A 22,603-nucleotide genomic window follows, 5' to 3' on the forward strand; every position below is an offset into this window, starting at 1 on the left:
ACTGTAGACTGACTACCTCACTGCCTTTTCTTGTGTTGGGTTGGAAGGATTCTGGAAAATTCATGATGAGCCCCTTGCCGAGTATCACAGTCATCTATCATGGGCCTTATTATTTGCAATTTTCAAACCTCAAATATCACTTGCGATGCCTTAAAGAGAAAGAATAAAGTTTACTTCCTGATCAGTGAAACAGTATTTGCTTTAGAAAAACAAGTGCGTCAAAGGGACCAACCCTTCCTTCCCCAGATCCCCAAGCACCTCCCTCACTACTCCCAGCCAAACAGCCGCAACAAAAATAACAACAGCAGGCAGGTGAAGACTGAAGAGCATGCTTAGTAAAAACAAGTCCAGAAATTGAGGTATTTCAGCAGAAAGGGTTGGTGCATTCAGCAACATAGTAAATGGCACCCAAGGCTGACACTTCAACCTGGTGTTAGAATGAAGCAGTCATGTCACAGGTACCTACCTGCTTGCCCTCTGAATCGAGTCGTTCACAGGAGAGCTAGACTCTCCTCCTTTCAAAAATTCTTTGTTTTCTCCTTTTAAAGGGGAATTCTTCTAACAATAAATTATATATGTACCTGCCTCCTTAAAGAGAGTTTACTGAGCCTAATTGCCACCTATCAGAATAATACAAAATCATCGTGCACTAGAATCACGCTGCAGGGTTGCTGTCCCTGGAGCTCCTGGTGGTGGAAATCCACCCCTTCTGCAGGTGGGCTGTCCCCCGTGAACTGACTGTCTCCACAGAGCCCCCTATGGTGAACCCCTCTTGTGTTTGCTTCTCCCTCTTGAGGATTCAGAACGCAGATGGTCAGAGCGAAATAAATCTTTGAGGAAAGGCTGGAGGAACTCCCAGTGACACCAAGCTCAAAGTGGGACCCATGTGGCATGTATTTGGCTGCTCTGAGACCTTTTTTCCCTTTATTTTTAAAGATATTTGTTTAATTATTTATTGAGAAGGGGAATGAAAGAGCATCATCACTCCAGCATATAGTGGTGCCAGGATCAAACTTGAGAACCTCACATGTGCAAATCCTATACTTTGCCGCTGAGCCAAAACACCACCACCACCACCACCACCACCACCACCACCACACTCTTTCCTTATTTCTGTGGCTGGCAATTCCCAGCCAGGTGAGTTGAAGATATTACCGGAAAAAAACAAGAAGTATACTTGGGCCTAATAAATTGCCTGTCCACCCACAGAAACACATCTTTCTTCTCAAATGGATCCTGCTTTCTGCTCCCAATCCTCTCATTACTCTGATGGCAGTAGTTCCCATTTACTGTCCACTTCGTACTCTCCAGAACAGTGGGAGGAAAGGGTGGCATCTCTAATCTCTGGTGGCTTCATATCAGACCTGCCGGGCTCTGTCCCGCATGCGACTTGCAGTTCAAGTTGTGTTCCTTGAGGACAGTCATTTAAAAGTGGAGCAAGGTAGGGCTAAAAACAGGTGGATTGGCAACCAGTCTGAGATTGTCTCACCATTGCTAAATGATAAGATGAATAATAAATGGGCAGATGATCAATATTTAACAGAAAGGTAGATGGAGTTCTGAATGGCAGGCAAGCACAAAGGTCAGCTGAAGTCTTTGTCCTTCAGTGTAAAGCCAGAAAGCCCTTAAAGGGGGGTTATAAAGCCATGTGGGCACAAAGTGGGGGTCAGAATTAAGACAGTGGCTGTGCTGCATAAGCAGACACTGTACAGTTAACTCTGGTGGTAGACACGACCCTCGGTTTCAGTAGAGCAGGTGGCAGGCAGGCCAGGTGGTTCTTTATAACAGTGCTGACAAATCACATAGACTGTGACTTTGATTTCTATGTTTTTTAAGACGTCACTACATCTATGTCAGGCCATTCAGAAAATAAGCCGGGAGTCGGGCGGTGGCGCAGTAGGTTAAGCGCACGTGGTGCAAAGCGCAGGGACCGGCGGAAGGATCCCGGTTTGAGCCCCGGCTCCCCACCTGCAGGGGAGTCGCTTCATGGGCGGGGAAGCAGGTCTGCAGGTGTCTATCTTTCTCCCTCCTCTCTCTGTCTTCCCCTCCTCTCTCCATTTCTCTCTGTCCTATCCAACAACAAAGCAACGTCAACAATGGCAATAATAACCGCAACGAGGCTGCAACAACTAGGGCAACAAAAAGGGGGGAAAATGGCCTCCAGGAGCGGTGGATTCATGGTGCAGGCACGGAGCCCAGCAATAACCCTGGAGGAAAAAAAAGAAAATAAGCCTTGGGGACAGACTGAGGTAGGACAGATAGAATGCAAGCTGCCGTGTCCTGCCCCACCCTAGCCAGCATTTTTCAAGGATCACACCACACACCACTTACCCTCTGCCCATACTTTCTCCACTGAGGTGGTCTCTTAGATTATCTTACTGTGCTCTGTGTATGCCCCTCCTCAGAGTGTAAACTACATGAAAGCTGCGTTAACTCATATTATACCTTGGCTGTAGCCCTCAGAACCTTGCATAGTGCCTACACATGTAAGGACCTTCACAGAGATTCATCGAGTTAATGATTGAGACATCCTATCTCCAGGAATCTCAGTCTTGAGCTGGGGAGACAGCATAATAGTTTTTCATATATATATTTATTTTCCCTTTTGTTGTCTTTGTTGTTTTTTTATTGTTGTTGTTGATGTCATTGATGGATAGGACAGAGAGAAATGGAGAGAGAAAGGGAAGACAGGGAGAGAGAAAAATAGAAACCTGCAGGCCTGCTTCACCGCCTATGAAGCAACTCCCCTGCAGGTAGGGAGCCGAGGGCTCAAACTGAGATCCTTGCACTGGTCCTTACGCTTTGTACCATGTGCGCTTAACCCACTGCGCTACTGCCCAACTCCCCAACAGCATAATAGTTATACAAACAGTTTTCATGTCTGAGGCTCCCAGGGTCAGTCCCCAGCACCACCATAAGACAGAGCTGATCAGTGCCCTCATTTCTCTCTGTGTATCTGTTTCTCATTAAAATATAAATATATTTTTAAAAAGAGAGAATCTCAGTCTCACCACATGCCTGATCAGGAGTTCAAGTCATTGTTTCTGTACCTCATCAGGAAGTCGGCTTGTTACTATTTCTCTAAGTAATTGGGGGTTCTGATCATCATTGCTTTTGTATGTGACTGGGTGTTCAGTCAGTTATTCTGTACCTAGTTGGGGTTCAGTTGACTGTTCTGTACTTGGTTTGGGGGTTATTTTGTTACTGTTTCTGTGCAGTTTTTCAAGGTTCAGTTCATTACTGTTTCTGTATCTGATCAGATATTCAGCTTATTACCATTTCTATAACTGATTGGGCATTCAGCTGTTTATCTGTAGGGTCAGTGATCAGAGTTGGGAGTGCCAGGCTGGGAGTAAGTCAGTGTTTCTGTTCATGTTGCGTGTAACACATTGCTTTTGCTCTTAGATTTGGGGTGGCAGTCAGTCCATTGTCACTGAGATAAACGGACTTTTGACCCTGGAACCCCACTTGAGGGAAAGATGTTTAGAAATCCCATGTTTCAGGGGCACTAGGGCTTCCTGCAAGCTGCCACTGGGGATGCTCAGGGTGGATGACTAAGACCAGAATCAGTTTGCCATGAGGAATGTGACAGGAGTGCTGGGGAAATACTGGCGGTAAAAGCAGATGGGTTGCCCTGTGGAATTTCACCACCTTTGCCTCCTGCACATTACGCATCTCTTGAAGACTAGCCAGGTGTCATGCATGAGACAGAGCCTGAAGGACAGGAAGTTGAAAAATATGTCATCCATGCCCTAAAGCCACTCTTAGTGAATCAGAAGAGATGGACAACCTTACGGAATAAAGCCCCCATGCCAGAGTAGCACAAGGGCCACACAGGGGCTGTGACAGTGGCCGTCTGTCCACAGGGATGGGAGGGTGATTCTTCAAGACCACACCTCAGTCCCTGACAAACTTCCAGGTGGGTTCTGGAAAGATGAGAGGCATGGTCCTCAGCCACACTGGCCTTGCCCTACCCTAGAAACACTGCCACCACCTTTTCCCACAGGAATGTATCCTGGCAAAATCCATGTGACCGCCTGAAAGCAAGCATTTCTTGCTTTGAGAGGCTCAGCTGCTAAAGCAGGCACCCAGGGGAGCAGCCCCCATGTCCCACAGTTTTTGCCGCTCCCATAGCATGAGCCCTGTGTCTTTCTGTGCTGCTTTCTGTATTCTTTTGCATTCTAGAATCTGGAATACTGGAGACAAAATTCATTGTGGAGCTTGAGAATTCAGGCCCAGTCTAGGGGGTCCCTCACCTCAGTCTTCATGTCACAGTGACTCCTGCCATCAATGGGGGGACACCCCACTGTCTTCCCCACATCTGGAAGGGCCTCTGACATTTGGGGGCCCATGTAAATTCGACAGCATGTAACTGCAGCAGGTAAAGCCAGCTGGGAGGGCACTCACCACCCCCCACCCCCATCTCTGCTTCTCTAGCGTGGGGCCACCACTGACTTCCCCCAGTGGGCATAGTCACTGAGCTCCTGGAGCACTCTGAGAATGAGAAGCCCCACATCCACTTCTGTGTGGGAATGATTTCCCTGTTTCTATTTTCAAAAGATGATATTCCAGAGTGTCCTCCTATGCAAATGCCTTCTTCCCTGAAGTCTGCTGGACTCTGATAAATTCCTGAATGGAGTGAGGTGTCTAAGGGCCTTCCCAGCCAGGCTAGGGGTGGGTTCAAACTCCAGATCCCCTCAGGATATCCTTAAGTTGACATCTTAGTGGGAGGTTCTGAATCCTCCTTTTCACTAGCAACCAGGTGTGGCTAAGCCAGAGAAGGTTCCCTTTGACGGTAACATGTGACCTTTCCTATGGGGAAGCCTGCATTCTGCCCTGGTACACAAAGCCAGTCCAGTGTCAGCTCAGCCCACCTGCCCTAAGCAGTGCTCCTCGCTGTCCATGAGTGAGTCTACATGAAGTAGTTTCGTTTTCCAGATGTTGTCAAAGCATGGAGATGGAACACCTCACATGATTTGTACTTAGAGGGAATCTGTACCTTTTCTTCAAAGGCAGGTAGATAAATTTCTCTTCCATTGGGCCAGCTACTTAGGGAGCTATTTGCTTCAGTTTATCTTCTGGCATGAGAACTGGGAGATCGCAGAGCACATGCCTTCCATGTGTGAGGCCCTAGAGTCAAGCCTTGAGACCACATGGTCACAAGAACAATCAGGGAGCCCCATGGATGATGGAGCACTGCTGTTTGTTTCTCTCTCTCCCTCTCTCCCTCCCTCTCTATCTCTCTCTCTGAATAAAAAGAATGAAAAAAAAAGAAAGAAAAACTTGGGTGCGTGTGGCCATTCAGTGATCAAGTGGGTGCAGAAACTGGGCTCATTCGTCAGCATTCAAGGGGGGAGAAGATACAGAACTCTGGTGGTGGGAATTGTGTGGAATTGTACCCCTCTTATCCTGTGGTCTTGTCAATATTTTTTATATTATAAATACGTTAAAAAATGAAGTCTCTAGGATTCGCCAGCTGACCTACCTCAGAAAGGTGTAACCCTGACTCATAATTGGGGTGACTTTAACTCTGAGCTAGGTTCAGGTGTGACACACACAGTGACAAGAGGTCCCAGGGAAGCATAGGCCCATCACTAGCTCCATTATTTTCTTGGTGGGAAATCAGGTACCCAGACAGCCCAAGACATTTGCCCAAATTTCCCCACAGCAGTTACAATGGATCTGGGACTGTCCACGTGCTCTGTTCCAAGGACAGTCACAATAAAGGGGGCTTTTCTGTCCAGTGACCCTGGCATGGGTGTGAAACATTTTCAGAATCCAATTCCCAGTGAATTATGTGTTACTGTTACTGTTGATAAATTTCATATCCAGCGTGTGGCCCACCCCCAGGTTCTTTCTACCTTGTTCTCCTACAGCTTCCTCTTGGGCCATTTTTTTTTTTTCACATCACCAACAAAGCATGCTTCTCCTCACACTGCTATTTATACACAACAGATATTATTATAAAACTACTTCCTGATGGCCATAGAAATAGTTCACCAGGAAGAGAGCAGGACTTGCATGTCTGAGGCCCCCAGTTCTGTCCTTGGCGTTGCATGTACTGGAGTGGTATTGTGGCTTCTCTCATTCTCATGTAAAACTCTGTCTCATATAAATCTTAAAAAAAAAAAAAAAAAAAAAAGGTTCCTGGCCACATTGAAGAAGAGGACTGTTGACTGACAGAGGATACCAGGAAGAGTGTGAGCCTAGGCTGAGGGAGGTGATGCTCTGACAAGCCTGTCAGCTTGCAGGCTGCCACACCATGTCACTGATACCTTGAGAGCCACCTACCTAGCCAGTGCCTCTCTCACTCGTGGGTCCCCATGCTCAACATCAGACTCAATGGCAATCACACCAAGGCTTCAAATATCTGGCCATAGCCTCTAAATTATCTCCTCCATCTATCAGTAACTAGGCCCAAACCAGAATGGCAGGTAATAGGAAACACCACCCATATTGGAATTGTTTTTGCTCTGTTTGACAAGTGAGGAAATTAGGGTACCACTTATTTACCTGATTGGTGTGAAGTCCCACAATGAAGTTAATGCTGAACCAAACAGCCAAGGCCACAGACCACAGACATGCTGTTGAGGGGCTCAAGCATTGTGTCATTTTCCTGGTCCCTGGTTCCTGTTCCCCCCCCCCCCCCAACAAGGTCCTGATGAAATGTGTGGTTTTTTTGTGGGTTTTTTTTTATTATAAAAAGGAAACACTGACAAAAACCATAAGATAAGAGGGGTACAACTCCACACAGTTTCCATCACCAGGACTCTGTATCCCCTCCCCTCCCCTGATAGCTTTCCTATTCTTTATCCCTCTGGGAATATGGACCCAGGGTCATTATGAGGTGCAGAAGGTGGAAGGTCTGGCTTCTGTAATTGCTTCCCCACTGAACATGGGCATTGTTTAACATAGGTAAGAGAAAGGAGTATGTTTTTTACAGCTTTATAATTAAAATTAGTTAATACAATGAAAAATTTAATTCTCAGTTGCACTAGCCACTTTTCCTGATCTTAGTGGATCAATGCTGGCTACCATACTGGATTATGCAGGTCATGGAGCCATATTGAATTAGATGAATCATGGAATGTTTCCATCATTGCACAAAGTTGTGTCACCTAGATCTAGGATTTTCCAAGAAGCCAGGAAAAACTAAGGCCCAGGAAGGTGGCTCAGTGATTGAGTTCCTGCCTTGGATGTGTGAAGACCTGGGTGGAGCCCCCACATACCACATGAGAGCACAAAGATGAAATAGGCAGCACTTCAGGAACAGTCTCTCCCGTTTCTTTCATAAATAAAAGAAATAGAATGAAAATTGGACCAGGGAGGTGGTGCACTGATAGAATACATACTTTGGCTGGGGACAATTCCCAGAAGAAATAAAAAGGTGATGATAAAAAATAGGAAAATAATGAGGCTAGTGATAAATATCAAGGAGATTAACTATCTGTATATAAACTTTTTTTTTAATCCAAGGCCAGGCATATGTTTTGAGTAGTGTGGGGGATAGTATAGCATCTGGAGATGACATTTATGTCCCTTTTTTTTTTAGTTAATTATGCATCTCCCCATGACATTTCTCATACCTTCTCTGTAAGTTTCTTATTCTTCCCTTTATATAGATAAATGGTACACTCTACAGAAAATTGATATCCAAACACAAAAATTAGAGAATCAAAATCTCAGGTCTTTTGCTAACATTTGCCAAAAGGAAACCTAAAATTCATTGGGCCTTATACATTCCTGTTGTCCTGGAATCGATAATGTTTATGCTAATGGGCTGCCTCCATTAATGTAATTTGGGTAATACCGCACTGCTCATAGGAACCTCAGAAGATTTAGCATCTCCTCTCTTGATCTAGTTTTCTTACTCAAAAATAGAGTAGGGAAGTAGGTCAGAGCCAGTGCTGAAAGCAAGAAGTAAGCACTCTCACTTTACCCCCCATCCCCAAACATCATTATGTTTTCATCTTGGCTCAGACACTCCGATACATCAGTGTCACCAACTTAGAGCTCTCTCACTTGTGGTCCTACCCACAGCCAGTAAGCTGGCTCCCTGTCGGGCCCCAGAGCAGAACTGGCACTCAGGATCTTGCTGCTGTTTGCAGGAGGTGCCAGCAGAGATGTCTGTGCACGGGTCTAGGGCCTGCCTGCAAGCAACCACATCTCCACAGGAAACATCACTCTAGAGAAACTGGATTTGTAGCCGCCTGGGAAGTGGTCCAGCAGGTAGAATGCAGGACTTATATTCCCGAGGTCTCAAGTTCAGTCCCTGCCACCACTTGTGCCAGAGTGATGCTCTGGGTCTCTCGTTTTTTGGTCTTTCTCATTAAATAAACCTTATTTTAAAAATCTCAAAATATTAAGCACTAACAGTTGAATTTTGTAGGGGTTTTTTAGAAGTATTTATTGTAAGAAAGAGAGTACCAGAGCACTGTCAGCTTGGGCTTGAAGTGGTGCTGAGAACTGAATCTCTGCCCTCTGCAGCCTCAGTCAGGCATGCAAGTGGGCACCCCACCAATCTGAACTTTCTCACCAGCCAAGCCATTGCCTTTCACTGTGTCCAGAGTTGTAGGCACCTCCTTTTAGGGTATGACATTGGAAAAGTCATTTACTTCTAGAACTCCCAGTTGCTTCATTTCCTATGTGGAGATGATGATTCAACTATAAGGAGTGTGTGTGTGTGTGTGTGTGTGTGTGTGTGTGTGTTACCACAGGTTTTTTTGTTTGTTTGTTTGTTTGTTTTGGCAAAGAACAGATAGACCCTCAATAAATGTTAGCATTTGAATCTAATTCCTGTGTGAACTGGGTATGAGGAGGATGAGAGAAAGAACAGGTCCATTTTTAGCCTCCCACCAGATTCTAGTAAATGGAAAGCTTGCTGAGAGTCTTGCCAAGATCTGAAGGAATGCATTCCCATAATTTATTCCGTGGTAGAGAGCACATTGGCTCTCTGTACTCTGGGTAAGGTTGAACTGTTGGACACACTATTTCTGGTTTCTTTGCAGGTGTCTGCACTTCCCACTCCTATGAGGACCAAAGCAGTCAGGATGTCTTGGTTAGAAAAGCACCTCAACCAGAAAGGAGATCAGGAGTTATTAGAAGGGAGCTAACCAGGAAACTTCAAGGAAATTATCAGGATCCAAAGTGTGGGATTCAGCAGTACTGGGGTGATTGGTGGGAATAGGGCCACCTTTCCTAGCAGAAGTTGTGGGCTGCAAGATGTGCTGGTATGTTGACTTGTGTCACAGCTGGACTTGTGGCATTGATCTAAGGGAAAGGGACTGTCAGTTCTGTAGCATTTGATGCACATGTTTGAAGACTTTGGCCTAACGACCAGCAGTTGGTAAAAGATGTAGAATGAAGGGGAGAAATTCATTGATGTGGGAGTAGAATTTGAGAGACGCCTTATTGGGACTATTGGGAGTTTGTGGGTTTCAGTTAGTCTTCAGGGACGCTAAGGCCAGTGCCTTGTCCTGTCTTCCTGAGAGAAACTGGAAAGGTTTGCCTGTTTGCTTCTTTTAGTGTTAACTTTTATTTGGGGTTCCAGGGACCCAAAAGGTCTTGCTCTTGACCCTGTCTGCACATAGTTTACCATGAACTTTTCTGTCTGATACAGTATTTGACCATGTGACAGATTTGATGTATTTTGTGCTCTGAAGCTCATTGGGCCTAGGCTTGGATTCTAAAATGTATATGCAAAGGGAACTTGTTCCTTAGATGTTTGCATCTAGCAAATACCTTCTTGGATGCATATAATAAGTACTATAAAAAATTTAAAATACTTACCACACTTTCTCATATCAAAGTGTGCACTGAGAGCTGCAGATTGTCATTCTTACTTGGAGCATGGATGCTGGCTAAATCTGGGCTATGAAAGATTTGGATTGAAAGACTCAAGATGATCTCTTAGTGCAAGTGCATCACAAATGCAAATAAGGACCTAACAACAGAAATAGCTCACCCTTAAACTCTGTGCCAGGTCATGAACTAAGCACATGACTCTGTAAAATGGGGTTTGTCAGTTCCATCTTCCAGATGAAGAGCCTGAGGGTCTAAGTGGCCCAGTTACAAAGTGTGGTGCCAGTTTGGAGCCCATGCCCTTAACACTGATGCTCAGTAAGAGATCTGCAAGGCAGCTATCAAGGGAGGCCAGTGGCAGAGCTGTTAGAAGTCTGCACTGAGGGGCCGGACGGTAGTGCAGCGGGTTAAGCACACATGCCGCGAAACTCGAGGACCAGCATAAGGATCCCGGTTCAAGCCCCCAGCTCCCCACCTGCAGCAGGGGCGGGGGAACGTTGCTTCACAAGTAGTGAAGCAGGTCTGCAGGTGTCTTTCTCTCCCCATCTCTATCTTCTCCTCCTTTCTCCATTTCTCTCTGTCCTGTCCAGCAATAATGACATCACTAACAACAATAATAACAATCACAACAATGATAAAAACAGCAAAGGCAACAAAAAGGAAAACAAATAAAAATATTTAAAAAAGAAGTCTGCACTCACCAACATAAAGACCAAAGGTGCAAGACTCAAGCCCTCTTCTCAATTCCCCTTCCCTCAGGAGCCTCAGTGAACATGGTTTAGAGATGGTAAACAAATAGTAAACAAACAAAAAAAAAACAGCCCCTCATGTGGAGAGACTTGAAAGCACAACGTTCACTCTAGACTTCTAAACGGAGCCATTGGGATCTCCAACCCGCCAACCTATTGTTACTAACTATGGTCATGCTAATCGTGCTCCATAAGAGACAACAGCCCCAGCTTGTGCACTTCCGTTCTGTGAGTTGTGGCAGTGCCTTCCTCTTTGCATGCTAACTGATAGTCAGCAGCGGTAACCACAAGGCCTTCCTGTCCCAGAAATAAGGCTGGCCCCAGCAGAGCTCTGAAGGCTACATTCTGTTGCATGTGGGGCCCTGCCACCTCTACCTGCCAACCATGGGGTTAAAGTATTTGCTGACTCCTCAGAGGGCAATTGGAAAAGAAGCATAGGTGCATAGGAACAAGGGGGCCGGTGGAGCTCTCCTTTCAACATACATCACATTACACTAAATTTGCTGGGGAAAGAATGGGTGCTTAATATTTTATTCAGTCGTACCTTTTATTTTGTTACAACAATGAGGCTGATGAGGGCATGCTCTCCAAATGCTTCAAGTTAGACAGTCTGATTGTTTATCTCAAGGATTAAAAAAAAAAAAAAAAAACCGCTAGCATAGGGGATAAGAAAAAAGTAGAAATTGAAGGCAGAACCTAGTAAAGAATAATTACCATCATCTTCCTCTCTGGAATAAATGGAAAGCAAAGTTTCTCTGTTCCATAAATTCCTTTGTCTTTTTAGCCACATGTCTCCACCACCCTCCCCCCCCCATTCTTTATGGATTCAGTGCTGAACTAGCCCCCTGAGTAGGTTTAAAGTACTCTGATAATTTGGGTTGTTTTTTGTTGTTGTTGTTGTTGTTTGCTTGCTTGCTTTTTTTTTAGTTGTTTTTAACCAAATGAGGAGCCTGCTCACATTGTGACTCCAAGGTGACAGAGAAATGGGCACATGTTATTTATTGATTTAATCCACAAGGTCCTTTCTGGGCCTTTCTGCCTCTTGGCCTGGGGACATGGTCCTGATGATGCTGTGGCCACTGTCAGGTGTGCATAAGTGGAGGAGCATTCGATTGTCACAGGCTGAGACTCAAAATTCCGAAGTTCCGCCCTGCGGATGGAGCCCACATCCAGCCTGATCACTGAGCAGAGTGCGGGGGGGGGGGCTCAGGGTGCTTGGGGTGGGGGTTGAAGAGACAGCAGTTTTACCTTATTGTTTCTGCAGCTCAGATAGGCAATATCTAAGTTAAAAAATAAAATAAATGAAAAGTAAAACATCTCCACTGTCATAGTGCATGGTGGAAGGTAGAACTGCCAGCTCTAAGCAAGCGTTCTCTCTAAACGGGACCTTTCATTTTCAGAAAACAGCATTAAGGGGATGTTGATACATAAAAGCTATACTCTTGCTTAGTGTATCAGCCCCAAATATTTACTGAAGCGAGGAGGAAAGGAGAAAGAAAAGGCAGACTTTCATCTCTTCTCTCCCAAATTCATGATTGTTTAGAACTCAAGTGCAACATCTGGAAGTCAGATATACAGAGAGCAATTTATGGAGTGTGAAAGATTTGAAATATTCAGTGTCCTTTAGCGGGAACTCAACTTTCTGAGGCTGCATTTTTTTTTCCTTCCCTTCCAGCACAAAGCAAGCAATTCTGAGAGTGCCTCTGCCTCTGTGAATTAAACCCTTTGTGCCTGGGGGCCCCCATAAACAACATGCTTTTTAAACAGGAGCCCCCTCCCTGCTTGGGCCCCTTTCTCCATGGTGGGCAGCCAATGGGCTGCTCCCAGGCCCGCTGCCCCCAGCGCCCTCCATGCCGAGGCACTAATTTGATGCACACACAGATGCCTCGCGGAGGCTGCAAATGCAGCGCCAGCATCTTGCATTAGTCATCTGAGGGACTGCCAAGTGTTTCGTTTTCTTCCCATGTGACTTTCTTATTACCACCTCTCCCCTCTCTTCCACACGCCTCCAAAAGGGAAGGGAGTTGGGGGCGTGGAAATCCAGCAGGAACCCAGCCCTGCCTTTCTTTTGCACCAGGGAGCCAGTGCTAGGGCTGATCGCTGCAGATGCATTGATGGCAGCCTTGCAGAGCGAGACCTGCACTTAACTCACAGTCACCTCCCGCCACCAGCTTGCAAGATGTCCCCTCCCCGGGGGCCAGGTGGCGGGGCACTGGCCGGGGCTGGGGCCACGGTGGTGCCGAACTGCGGGCTGCAGTGAGAGCTGCCTCTGCAGCCGAGCAGTGGCCCAATGGTGCCGATGCTTTGTTTTAGTTCCTCACATCGCCAGGACTCATTAAGCACTTTACCCTGTGTGCTCCTCTTCCTCCTCCTTCCGCCTCCCTGTCCCCACCCCTCCCTATTTTTTTTTCTTCCTGTCCCTTGTTGTCTGGCAGCCCTAACTCTGACTCCCCGTTCCCTTTTCTGACAGTAACGGCACAGCCAGCAAGATGAACGGCGCCTTGGATCACTCAGACCAGCCAGACCCAGATGCCATTAAGATGTTTGTGGGACAGATCCCCAGGTCCTGGTCAGAAAAGGAGCTGAAAGAACTTTTTGAGCCTTACGGAGCCGTCTACCAGATCAACGTCCTCCGGGACCGGAGTCAGAACCCTCCCCAGAGTAAAGGTAAGTGGTACCATGGGTGACACGTGTTCAGGGCACACAAGGTGGAGGGGGGCACCTAGGCTGGGTGGCACCCCCAGGCATCACAAGCCACCCAGCACCTCAGGGAGGGAGCCGGGCAAGTGGGAGGCTGCCCTCTGGCTCTGAGCCCCCTGCGGGCATGCAGCCTGGCTCCTCCCCATGGCCAGGACAGGTGGATGGGTGGACAAAGCTGGCAGGGACCTGGAGGGAGGAGCAGAGGGGAGGAGACCAGCTGCACCTCTGTCCAGGCACTTGATTCCTCCCCAGCGGTCACTTTTTAGGCATCAGGTTCTTCTGGGTGTGGGTTGCCTGCCCCTCAAAGACCCAACAAGGCGGCCTTGCCTTTCAGGAGCTAACTCTTCCCCTCTGGCAGTCACACTGCACTTTTCCATCCCTAGCCTGTGGAGATCCTGAAATGCCTTCTGAACAGGGAAAAGCCACAGCCAGGAGGTATAAGGAGGGTCCACTTTCAGGAGAGGACCATCCAGACACGGGGGTGGGGGGGTGGGGGTGGGTGTCCTTAAGTGAAGTGTCACCCTAGTGGCCTGAGCTAGTTAGCACACCTTCAGAAATGCCTGTGGTTTACGCCCTCTCCGGTGCTAGGATTCAAGTAGAAAACCCAATGGTGGTGGTTGCCTCCATTTTAAGATGAGGATGATGGGGGCTTGGGGCACAGTTATCAAAATAGGGACCCGAAGCCCCTGTGCCTTAGGGAAGCTTCCCTGTCTGGGAGTTGTCCTTTGTAAGCTCTGTGCAGACGGAATTTAAAATGCCTCTACTGCCGCCACTTGGACTCTGTCGCTGTTTTAACCTTCAGCAGAAACGATCAGAGCAGCTTGTATTTAGTAATTTGGTTCTTTCTCTGTTCTTGATCTTCCTGCCTGCGGTTCCTCTGTCTTTCTGAGACTCGTGTTTTTCTCCAGGCCTTGGTATTTCTGTCCAGCCGGTGATTTTATTTCTGTGTGGCTGCTCACAGGGTCTTGGGAAGCTCATTGTTCTGCCTGTGCAGACACTTTCACCAGCACACTTGTCTCCCAGCCTCTTCCTTGCTGTCAAGTTGAAGGGCTGGAGCTGAGTAATTCAGATGCCAGTGTCTGTGACTCTGGCAGTTGTGGCCCCTCTCCTGTCCTCTAGTTGCTGAAGTCCTATGGGGCATCTTGGAACCTTTTAGGGAATTGAGAAGCCCCCACTCAGCAGCCACTAGGTAAAGGTGACCAGCTGTGCTTTCAGCGTATGTTCATAAGACACTCATTTCCTGCCTCGAAACTTATGTAAAGCATCATGAGTGTTTTCAAAAAGGACACATGCAAAATTTTGCTACCACAAACTTGATTTTCTTATGACTTGGAAAAATGAAAAGCTATTAATAGATACCTGAACTTCAGTAGAAAGCACCATGGTGTTGGCCATGTGGAGACAGCTTGATCATATTCTCAATGGTTTCCCTCCATATTTCCTGACAGAGAGGCTAGAGTTTGCTCTAATACTTAACTTTCACAGTTTCCTGCAGAGGAAAGAGAATATAATACAGAGGAGTGAATCGGGAGCCAGCAGATAGGGACTCTCCCATCATGTAGAATGGCCTCTGCAGAAAACCAAGGCAGGGTGTCAAGCTAGCGTGCTTGGGAGCTGCGACAGATTCCATGGGGAAAGTGTGCCTACAAATGTCAGTATAGTCAGCATTTTTCAAACTGACTTTGGGTGTAGTGATCAGAGCTCACTTGTAATTCTGATACTTAGTTAAATGAATTTAACCTTTGTGTCTTGTGCTTTTCCCCACCCCACCCCCAAATGCATGTGTGTGCATATATGTTCTCATTTCTCATCCAGAAGAAAGCTTGTGTAGTATCTGGTGCTTCTGTCACCTTCTCTCTTTCCACTCTTGTTGCTTCAAGTGAGAGTTTGACCAGGCTGTGTTTGATGCTCTGCCTTTGGTTACCGTTTTGTACTAATTAGCCTCCTTAAAATAGTCTTAGAGGAAAAAGGGAGGCACATGAGGAATCCTTTTGAGCTTGTGCTGTTGGCCAGGGCTAAAAGTAGGAGCTGGTCTCCATGTTGTCTCAATTCTTACTGAAATCCTGAACGTAGGTGGCAACAGCCACATTTTATAGGTGAGGAAACTGAGACTGAGGAAGTTAAGTTCAGCTTAGCCAGCAAATGGCAGAGTAGCAACTTGAGAATAATCCCTCTGTCCTCCCGGGCTACACCATACTCAGTGGCACGGACCCCCTTGCCAGCCTCAGTCTGTCCCATTTCAGGGCCTAATCAGAGCCTTCTCCTTTACCTGCCTATCTTCCCAAGTGATGGGAAGGAATCCTGCCCTGAGAGAGCAGTCTTGGCTTCATTTCTGTCTTTGTGTTCAGTTTTTTCCTACTCAAATGGGTCTAGCCTGTATATCATTCTAACGCATGTTATCTTGGGAGGGGAGTTGCAGATTAAATCATTCACATCTTACCTTTAGAAAGATAGGCCAATTCCCACTACTCTGGACTCCAGAACTCATAGCAAATATTGCTCAAGACTTATGGGCTGCTGGCTGGAGCTTGAAAAGTTTCTTTTTTTGTCGTGCAGACATCTCAGTTGTAACGGTGTTTGTTGAGATGGTATTTGAGCTCTATGTTGACATTCCTTGGGGAGGATCCCAGCCCTGAGCTGCTTATGTGATACAGAACAACAGCTTCTTCCAGGAAGACGTCTCTGTGTCACATGTGATTTGCCTGATCCTATGTTTCCATTGGTCCCAACTTTCAACAAAGTCCAATTATCCTGTGTTGCCAGAGTTGACGTCAGAGACTCAGAATTGGGATTTTTTTTTTTTACACCATCTCTAAACATGGTTTAGATTAGCTTACGTATGGCTTTGGAGCAGCCCCTATTCATTGCCTTGGTGACATCAGTGGCTCCCAGGAAAGAGACAAAGCCAGGACATTACCTAATCCAGGTGAACCAGATGTTTCTCTCTCCTTTGCTTTTGCTGTCCAGTTTAGTTCTGAGGCATAAAAACTTTATTTGTGAAAGGATCCTTTAAGAGTTATTCTAAACCATCCATTTTGTCTCCCAATAACATTTGAGCAAGCTGATTCCACAGTTCTGGGGAGCCTGGCCAAGCAAAAACTTGGGGATCCTGCTTACTCCTACTAATCCACTAGACTGTGTGGATTTAGACTGTCCCCCATGTCTCTGCTCCTATGACAGCCCATTACTGAGTGAATAGAGAAATGGGCTCACTGGGAAATGGCCTAGACAGATGAGGTGGATGGGGGTGGGGGTGGGTCCTGAAGTGTTTGAATGTTCTCTGAGGTGTGAAAGAAGTCAGTGGGGTGGGGGGCGCTGAGAGCATGGAGTGGGGTGTGAGGTCCCATGGAAGAATTAATTGGTGACACAGGAAGTTTGGTTAAACAGCATGTGGAATCTCTCAGTAGGCAGTGGATTCTTACCTTATTTTATTTTATTTTATTTTATTTTATTTTACCTCCAGGATTATTGCTGGAGCTCAGGGCCTGCACTATGAACCCACTGCTTCTAGAAGACTCCCCCCCCCCATTTTTGTTGCCCTTGTTATTGTTATTACTATTGTTGTTGCTGGACAAGACAGAGAAATTGAGAGAGGAGAAGACAAGAGGGGGAAAGATAGACACCTGCAGACCTGCTTCACTGCTTGTGAAGCGACCCTCCCCCCCTTCCCCTGCAGGTGGGGAGCCAGGGCCTCGAACCAGGATCCTTAACGCCAGCCCTTACACATCGCGCCATGTGTGCTACTGCCCAGCCCCCTGGCGGTGGATTCTTAATATGGGGTCATCACTCTCTCAGTTACTCAGTTTATTCATCACTCTGAACTACATACTGCATACTGGACACTGGAGTGATTTTCCTCAGCTCAGATGGGTAGGTGTTGCTAATCAGACTTTCCAGGAAGCAGTCAGTTCTGGGTTGCCTGTGCTAAGGGACTAGCATGCAGTCAGTTAGCTTTTGAGCTGGGAAAGTAGAGCTAGCCCCTCAGTTCTCCCCTGCTGCCCCATTGATCACATCTTACCACCTTTGTTTTAGCAACTACTCAGCCCAAAGAGAAGTAAAAATAGGAAGTGGCCTATGTTGACTATCAGCTCAGGCTATGAGGCCCTGAAGAACAAGACTTCCCTTTTTTCTTGAAATGTCCTGGAGGTCATGCTGTGACTGCTGAGCAGCTGTAACCCTCAGGGCTCAGAGATGAGGCTGTTCTGGGTGGAGCAAAGTGAGACCCATGGTTCTCTGGGAAGAGCTATTAACCTCTTGAGTGTCAGAAGAGCAGCTATTGTCACAATGCTGACGCCATTTCCATTTCATCATCTTGTGGGTCAGGCTGCACTAGGGATGGCCTCACGTAATACGCCAGGCCCTCCCTCCTCTGCGTGTCTCCATCAGTGATAGATTAGGCCTCTGTCCTTCTCATTCTTCCCCTTCTTCAAGCCTCCTCTCCACTGTCTAAGGACTCAGTTTGTTCTTATCTCCTCAGTATTTTGAAAAAGTTTTGGAGGAACTTCAGGAGACAGACCAGGTGGAGGAGGCGAAGAGGAGGAGAGAGGGCAAGGTCATCAAAGCATCACGGGACTCCTTTTGGAATTGGGTCCTGTGTCTAGAAGGTTCATCTAGGCTGTCATAATGTGGGGGCAGAGCGTGGAGACAGATGCCTGATCTATGTTGTCATAAGCTGCTTTGAAGAACGAGCCTCCATGTTTTGAACCTTAGAGGGCTGGAGAGGTAGCTCAACAGATGGAGCACAGGTTTCTCAGACCTGAGGCCCCAGGTTTGATTCCTGGCACCAATAAAATGGTGGAGCATTAAACAGGCCTCTCTGCCTCTTCACTCATAAAAATAAATCTTAGAGCAACATGACTAATCTCAAAGCAGCTTCACTAAAAACCAAGTGTTTGTGCTTCCCTTGTAGTCCAAAGAGCCTTGTGATAACCTTAGAAACTGTACTGTTGCCTTCCTTAAGATGTGAAAGGCGAGGGAAGAATAACTTCAGCTTTCTAATTAGAGGAATTACATTGGAGGTTGAGAGTGAGAGCAGAAAGGCTCGTTTTCAGGTTTCATGCCTTTCCTTCTCTGCCTTAAAAAAAAAAAAAAAAAAAAAAAAAGTCTGACAGAAACTTCCCCAAGGTAATAGAAACAGACTTGGAGGCAGTTTATTTAAGCTATGTCATCCCCAAGATCGTAATTGAGGAAGAATTCAGAGCGCAGGAAGGTGAACCAATTTTACTTTCTAATGCACGCAAGGATGAGATGGGATTTCTGCCCTCGATTTCTGGAGAGCTAGGGTTGCTGCCCTAGATTTTCTGGGACAGCCCCAATTTTGCCAGGGGCTACTTCCCTGGCCCATAGGAAGGATGCCTTCACCCTGAATTAATGTTCTGTTCATGAAATCACGGTGTACCTTGTCATAGCTTCACTGCTGGCTGGCCTAGGTCCACAGGATAAACCATAAAATACAGTCCAAATTTTCCTGCCTGTGCAGGTGACAGTCCTGATCACTCTCTCATTATCTCATGAGGCACAGCAGAACATTTCACAGTGCACTTTCTGGAAATGGAGTTTCAAATTATTTGCACTTGCACATTACACCCATGGAAATGATAGCGAAAAAGAGAGAAAATGTGCAGTGAATCTCATGTAAGTTGCAATGAGAAGAAATTCCTTTAAATACCCTTTCTCCCCTAATATGTACACACGCACTTGTACACACACATACACACACACACACACACACACACACACACACATACACACAGTGCTGGAGAAGTGTGTCTTGTCTTGCCCACACAAAGATGACATTGAGGCCCTTAAATCAAAGGGCTGCTTCTACCCCGGCATATAACTTCTCTCAGGGTATGTTGTTATTCTTGTATTTTTGGTGGGAAAAGGGGAAAGAAGAACCAGAGAGAGAGCCAGGAGGGAGAGCCCGAAGGAAAGAAACTACCGAAGGCTCCTAACCACTTTCTTCTCTTCTGTTCAAGCTGGGGCATCAAGTGGTCCCCAGACATATTGTCCCTGCTCAAGTTGCATTTCTAGAATCAATGTTGTGAAAAAATATAGAAAACAGGCTCTGGACAGAAGAAGAATGACTTTGGTAGCAAATTAACATGAAAAGTCATCCCAGAGCTTGATATCTGTCTTGTTTGAATCCCTCTAATAGGAAGCACTATTTGACCGAAAGAGCCAAGCCCAGGCACTCTCTCAATTCACATTTCTCACTGAGTGTGCATAGAGGGGGCTTGCCTCAAGATCTTGCTTGTCTGCATTAGCACCAATGAGATTTCTCCCCTTGTAGAGAGGCTTTGCTCTCAGTTTCACAATGGGACCACTCCTGGTTCCCATCCTGTAGGCCATTTTGAAACCAGCCTTTGGAAAGAGAAGTCCAGTTTCACGGCTAGAAAGAGAAGTGCTCTCTCTCTGAGCAATGCTGTTAGTTACTCTGAGGCCCACAGACTGTCGCTGGGAGTTACCTCAGCAAGAACAGCCCTCTCTCACCACTTCTTCCAAATACCCCAGCCACCCAGGAAATAAGGCTGAAAGGTTACCTTTTTTCCTCTTCAACCTTGGCTGCTAAAATCTCAAACGAACCACAGTTAGTTAAGAAGTTGTATTAAAAATAGCAGCCAAATCATTACCTAATTTGTGAAGTTTTTATCTTTTTCTTGTTTCTTCTTTTTTTTGCTACCAGCAGCCATTTTTTGTCCTTTTTAATTTTTCTATTTTATTTGATAAAACAGAAAGAAATTAAGAGGGGAGGGAGGATAGATAGGAAAAGAGAAAGCAAGATACCTACAGACTTGCTTCACCACTTGTGAAGCTTCCCCCCTGCAGGTGGCGAGTGGGGACTCAAACCCTGGTCCATCTACAGGATAACATGTGAACTTAACTAGGTGCCCTACTGCCCAGCCCCCAGCTTATAGTTTTTAATAAATCCAACCTTGGGCCTGAGCAGTGGTGCAATGCATAAAGCATTGGTCTCTCGGGCAGGGGTAGATAGCATAATGGTTATGCAGAGAGACTCAGGCCTTTGACTCTGAAGTCCCAGGTTCAATCCCCCGCACCACCATAAAACAGAGCTGAGCAGTGCTCTGATAATAAATAAATAAATAAATAAAACAAAATAAAGCATTGGACTCTCAAGCATCAAGTCCCGAGTTCAATCCCTGGCATAACATGTGCCACAGTGATACTCTGGTTCGCTCTGTCTCTCTCTCTCTCTCTCTACCTTCTTATAAATAAATAAATTAGGTAATTAATTAATAAATATTCAGTAAGCCCAACCTTGTGGGGGGAGTACCATTTAAGCCCTTTTCTTTATCCTATTAAAGATGAACTTTCAGGAGCCAGGAGATAGCTCATCCAACAGAGCAAACTCTTTACCATGTGCAAGGACCTAAGTTCACAGCCCAGATACCACATGGAAATCTCATGAACAGTGGAGCAGTTTGGTGGTGTCTCTTCCCTCTCTGTGTCCTTCTTCTATCTGAAAAAAAAAAAAGAGAGAGAGAGAAAGAAAAGAAAAGATTGCTGGGAATATTAGAACATTTTTAGCATAATGCCCCAGCAAAAACTGTCATGGCCAAAAAAAAAAGTGGGGAGTCAGGCAGTGGTACACTCAATTAAGTGCTCATATCACCATGCACAAGGATCTGGGATCAAACCCCGACTCTCCACCTGCAAGCAGGGTGCCTCATGAGCGGTGAAGCAGGTCTACAGGTGTCAATCTTTCTCTCTCCCTTTCTATCTCCCCTTCCCTCTCAGTTTCTCTATTATTATTTATTTGATAGGACAAATAAATAAATTTGTCCTATCAAATAAATAAATAAAATAGAAAAAAAAGATTTTTTAAAAAAACTGAATTTTCATGCATGGCTGTGTGACCCCAGATGCCGACAAGATGGGGCCAGAAATGTTGTTCTTTGTTCCTTGTGTAAATGTCACAAATCCTCATGCCACCTGTTCTTCCATGCTAGTTTTCCTAATGTCAATGAGTCCAACCTGTTTTCTAGAACAGTTTTGCATCTAGCTGGGTATAAGTGTACCACCAGGAATAAATGCAGAGAACCACCACCAAGATGGTCATAACCATTGGAAACAAAGAATAAAAATACAGCCCAGTGGGGAAAAACACACTGAACTAAAACAATCTGACCTGGCAACATCAGTATGAGTTGGTGTGGGCTGGTACAAGAGATGGGTCATGGTACCTTGGATCTCACGACAGTTGGTCAAGAGAACTGAAAATGCTTTGACCTGGACTGTGAAATTTAGTACAATATCCATTAGACACTACAGATCTCAGTGATACACTCAGAGTCACTTAGAGAAACTTTCAGGGAACTAGACCAATGAGATACTTGAAGACTCTGGTGCTTTCATGTGTCTGAGGCTATTTTCAGGCCTGCTCTGGTGAGTGTGCTAAAAGGAACACAGGAGTAAAAGATGGTGGTTGTGCAGGCTCCAGGGCCTCTCTCTTGCTGAGCCCCATGGACAGGTGCATGGGGAGTGGGCAAAGAAGCAGGGTTTTGCTATAAATGAAAAAGGGAGTTAGTTCGCTGATAGAGAGCAGGTTACAATGGAATAAAAAAAAAACTAATGTGTTCTGGAGAATGAAGATGGTGGATGATTGAAACACCATAGGAATTGGTATTAGGATCAATATTTTTTCACTCTCTATGTAAATGATTGTGAAAGGTGCCCCTAATCCAGGAGCCATGCTCTGGCTGTCATTCAAACCAGAGAGACCCAATTGTAGCAGTATACTCCAGTGATCATTTTGAAGAATCGAGTATATTTTCTCTATTTCCATTAGAGGATCGTAATTAGAATTAGAGAAATGAATTAAAGGGCTGAAAGAATATCCACTCATCACCCTCTTTCATTGATCCAGAGTCTGATCATTATAACATAGTCTGGGGTGTGTTAGGCCTTCATCCTCTATGTAGGACACATTCTGCTAGCTGACCCATATTTGGGTCAAGACCCATCTCAGAGAGGTAATCTAGTATTGTGTGCAGTGTTCACAGTCTCTAGCAAGTCATGCTCCAAATTGCCATTTTTCTACTGCCTTCTTTCTAGCTTTAAGTGAAAGGGCAAAAAATGCAATGCTTTCCAAATAGCTAGAGTTTAGAGGAAACTGTCACAGAGACAGGAGAACATCAGGAAGGGTACAGAGCTTAAGAAGACCAAGGCCTCCAATAAATTGATGTCAAAACAACCCCACAAATGCTAAACTTGACAAACACAGCAGCCACCAAATGCTAAGGAAGACGTAGCTCTCCACTGTCACCAGGGGCTGTCCCATTCTCATCTAGGCCATTGTGCCCAGTCCCAGGAAATGATATCATTGAAGGTAA

At 45.9% G+C, this 22,603-nt stretch overlaps 1 protein-coding gene across 10 annotated transcripts in view; it reads left to right on the forward strand.

Moving 5' to 3' along the window:
• Window positions 1-22,603, forward strand: part of CELF2 (CUGBP Elav-like family member 2) — a 554,881-nt gene that overhangs the window by 386,591 nt on the left and 145,687 nt on the right. For 8 of the 10 annotated variants that reach the window (XM_060192151.1, XM_007524613.3, XM_060192156.1 and 5 more), the window contains one exon: window positions 13,021-13,217. In XM_060192151.1, the coding sequence (XP_060048134.1) occupies window positions 13,021-13,217 (197 nt within the window). Of the gene's footprint in view, window positions 1-4,286; window positions 4,382-12,604; window positions 12,844-13,020; window positions 13,218-22,603 lie in introns of those variants that run through there. The other 2 variants (XM_060192157.1, XM_060192154.1) reach the window with 2 other exon arrangements.

The sequence above is a fragment of the Erinaceus europaeus genome, chromosome 6 (genome assembly GCF_950295315.1).
Source record: "Erinaceus europaeus chromosome 6, mEriEur2.1, whole genome shotgun sequence".
NCBI classification, from domain to species: Eukaryota; Metazoa; Chordata; class Mammalia; order Eulipotyphla; family Erinaceidae; genus Erinaceus; species Erinaceus europaeus.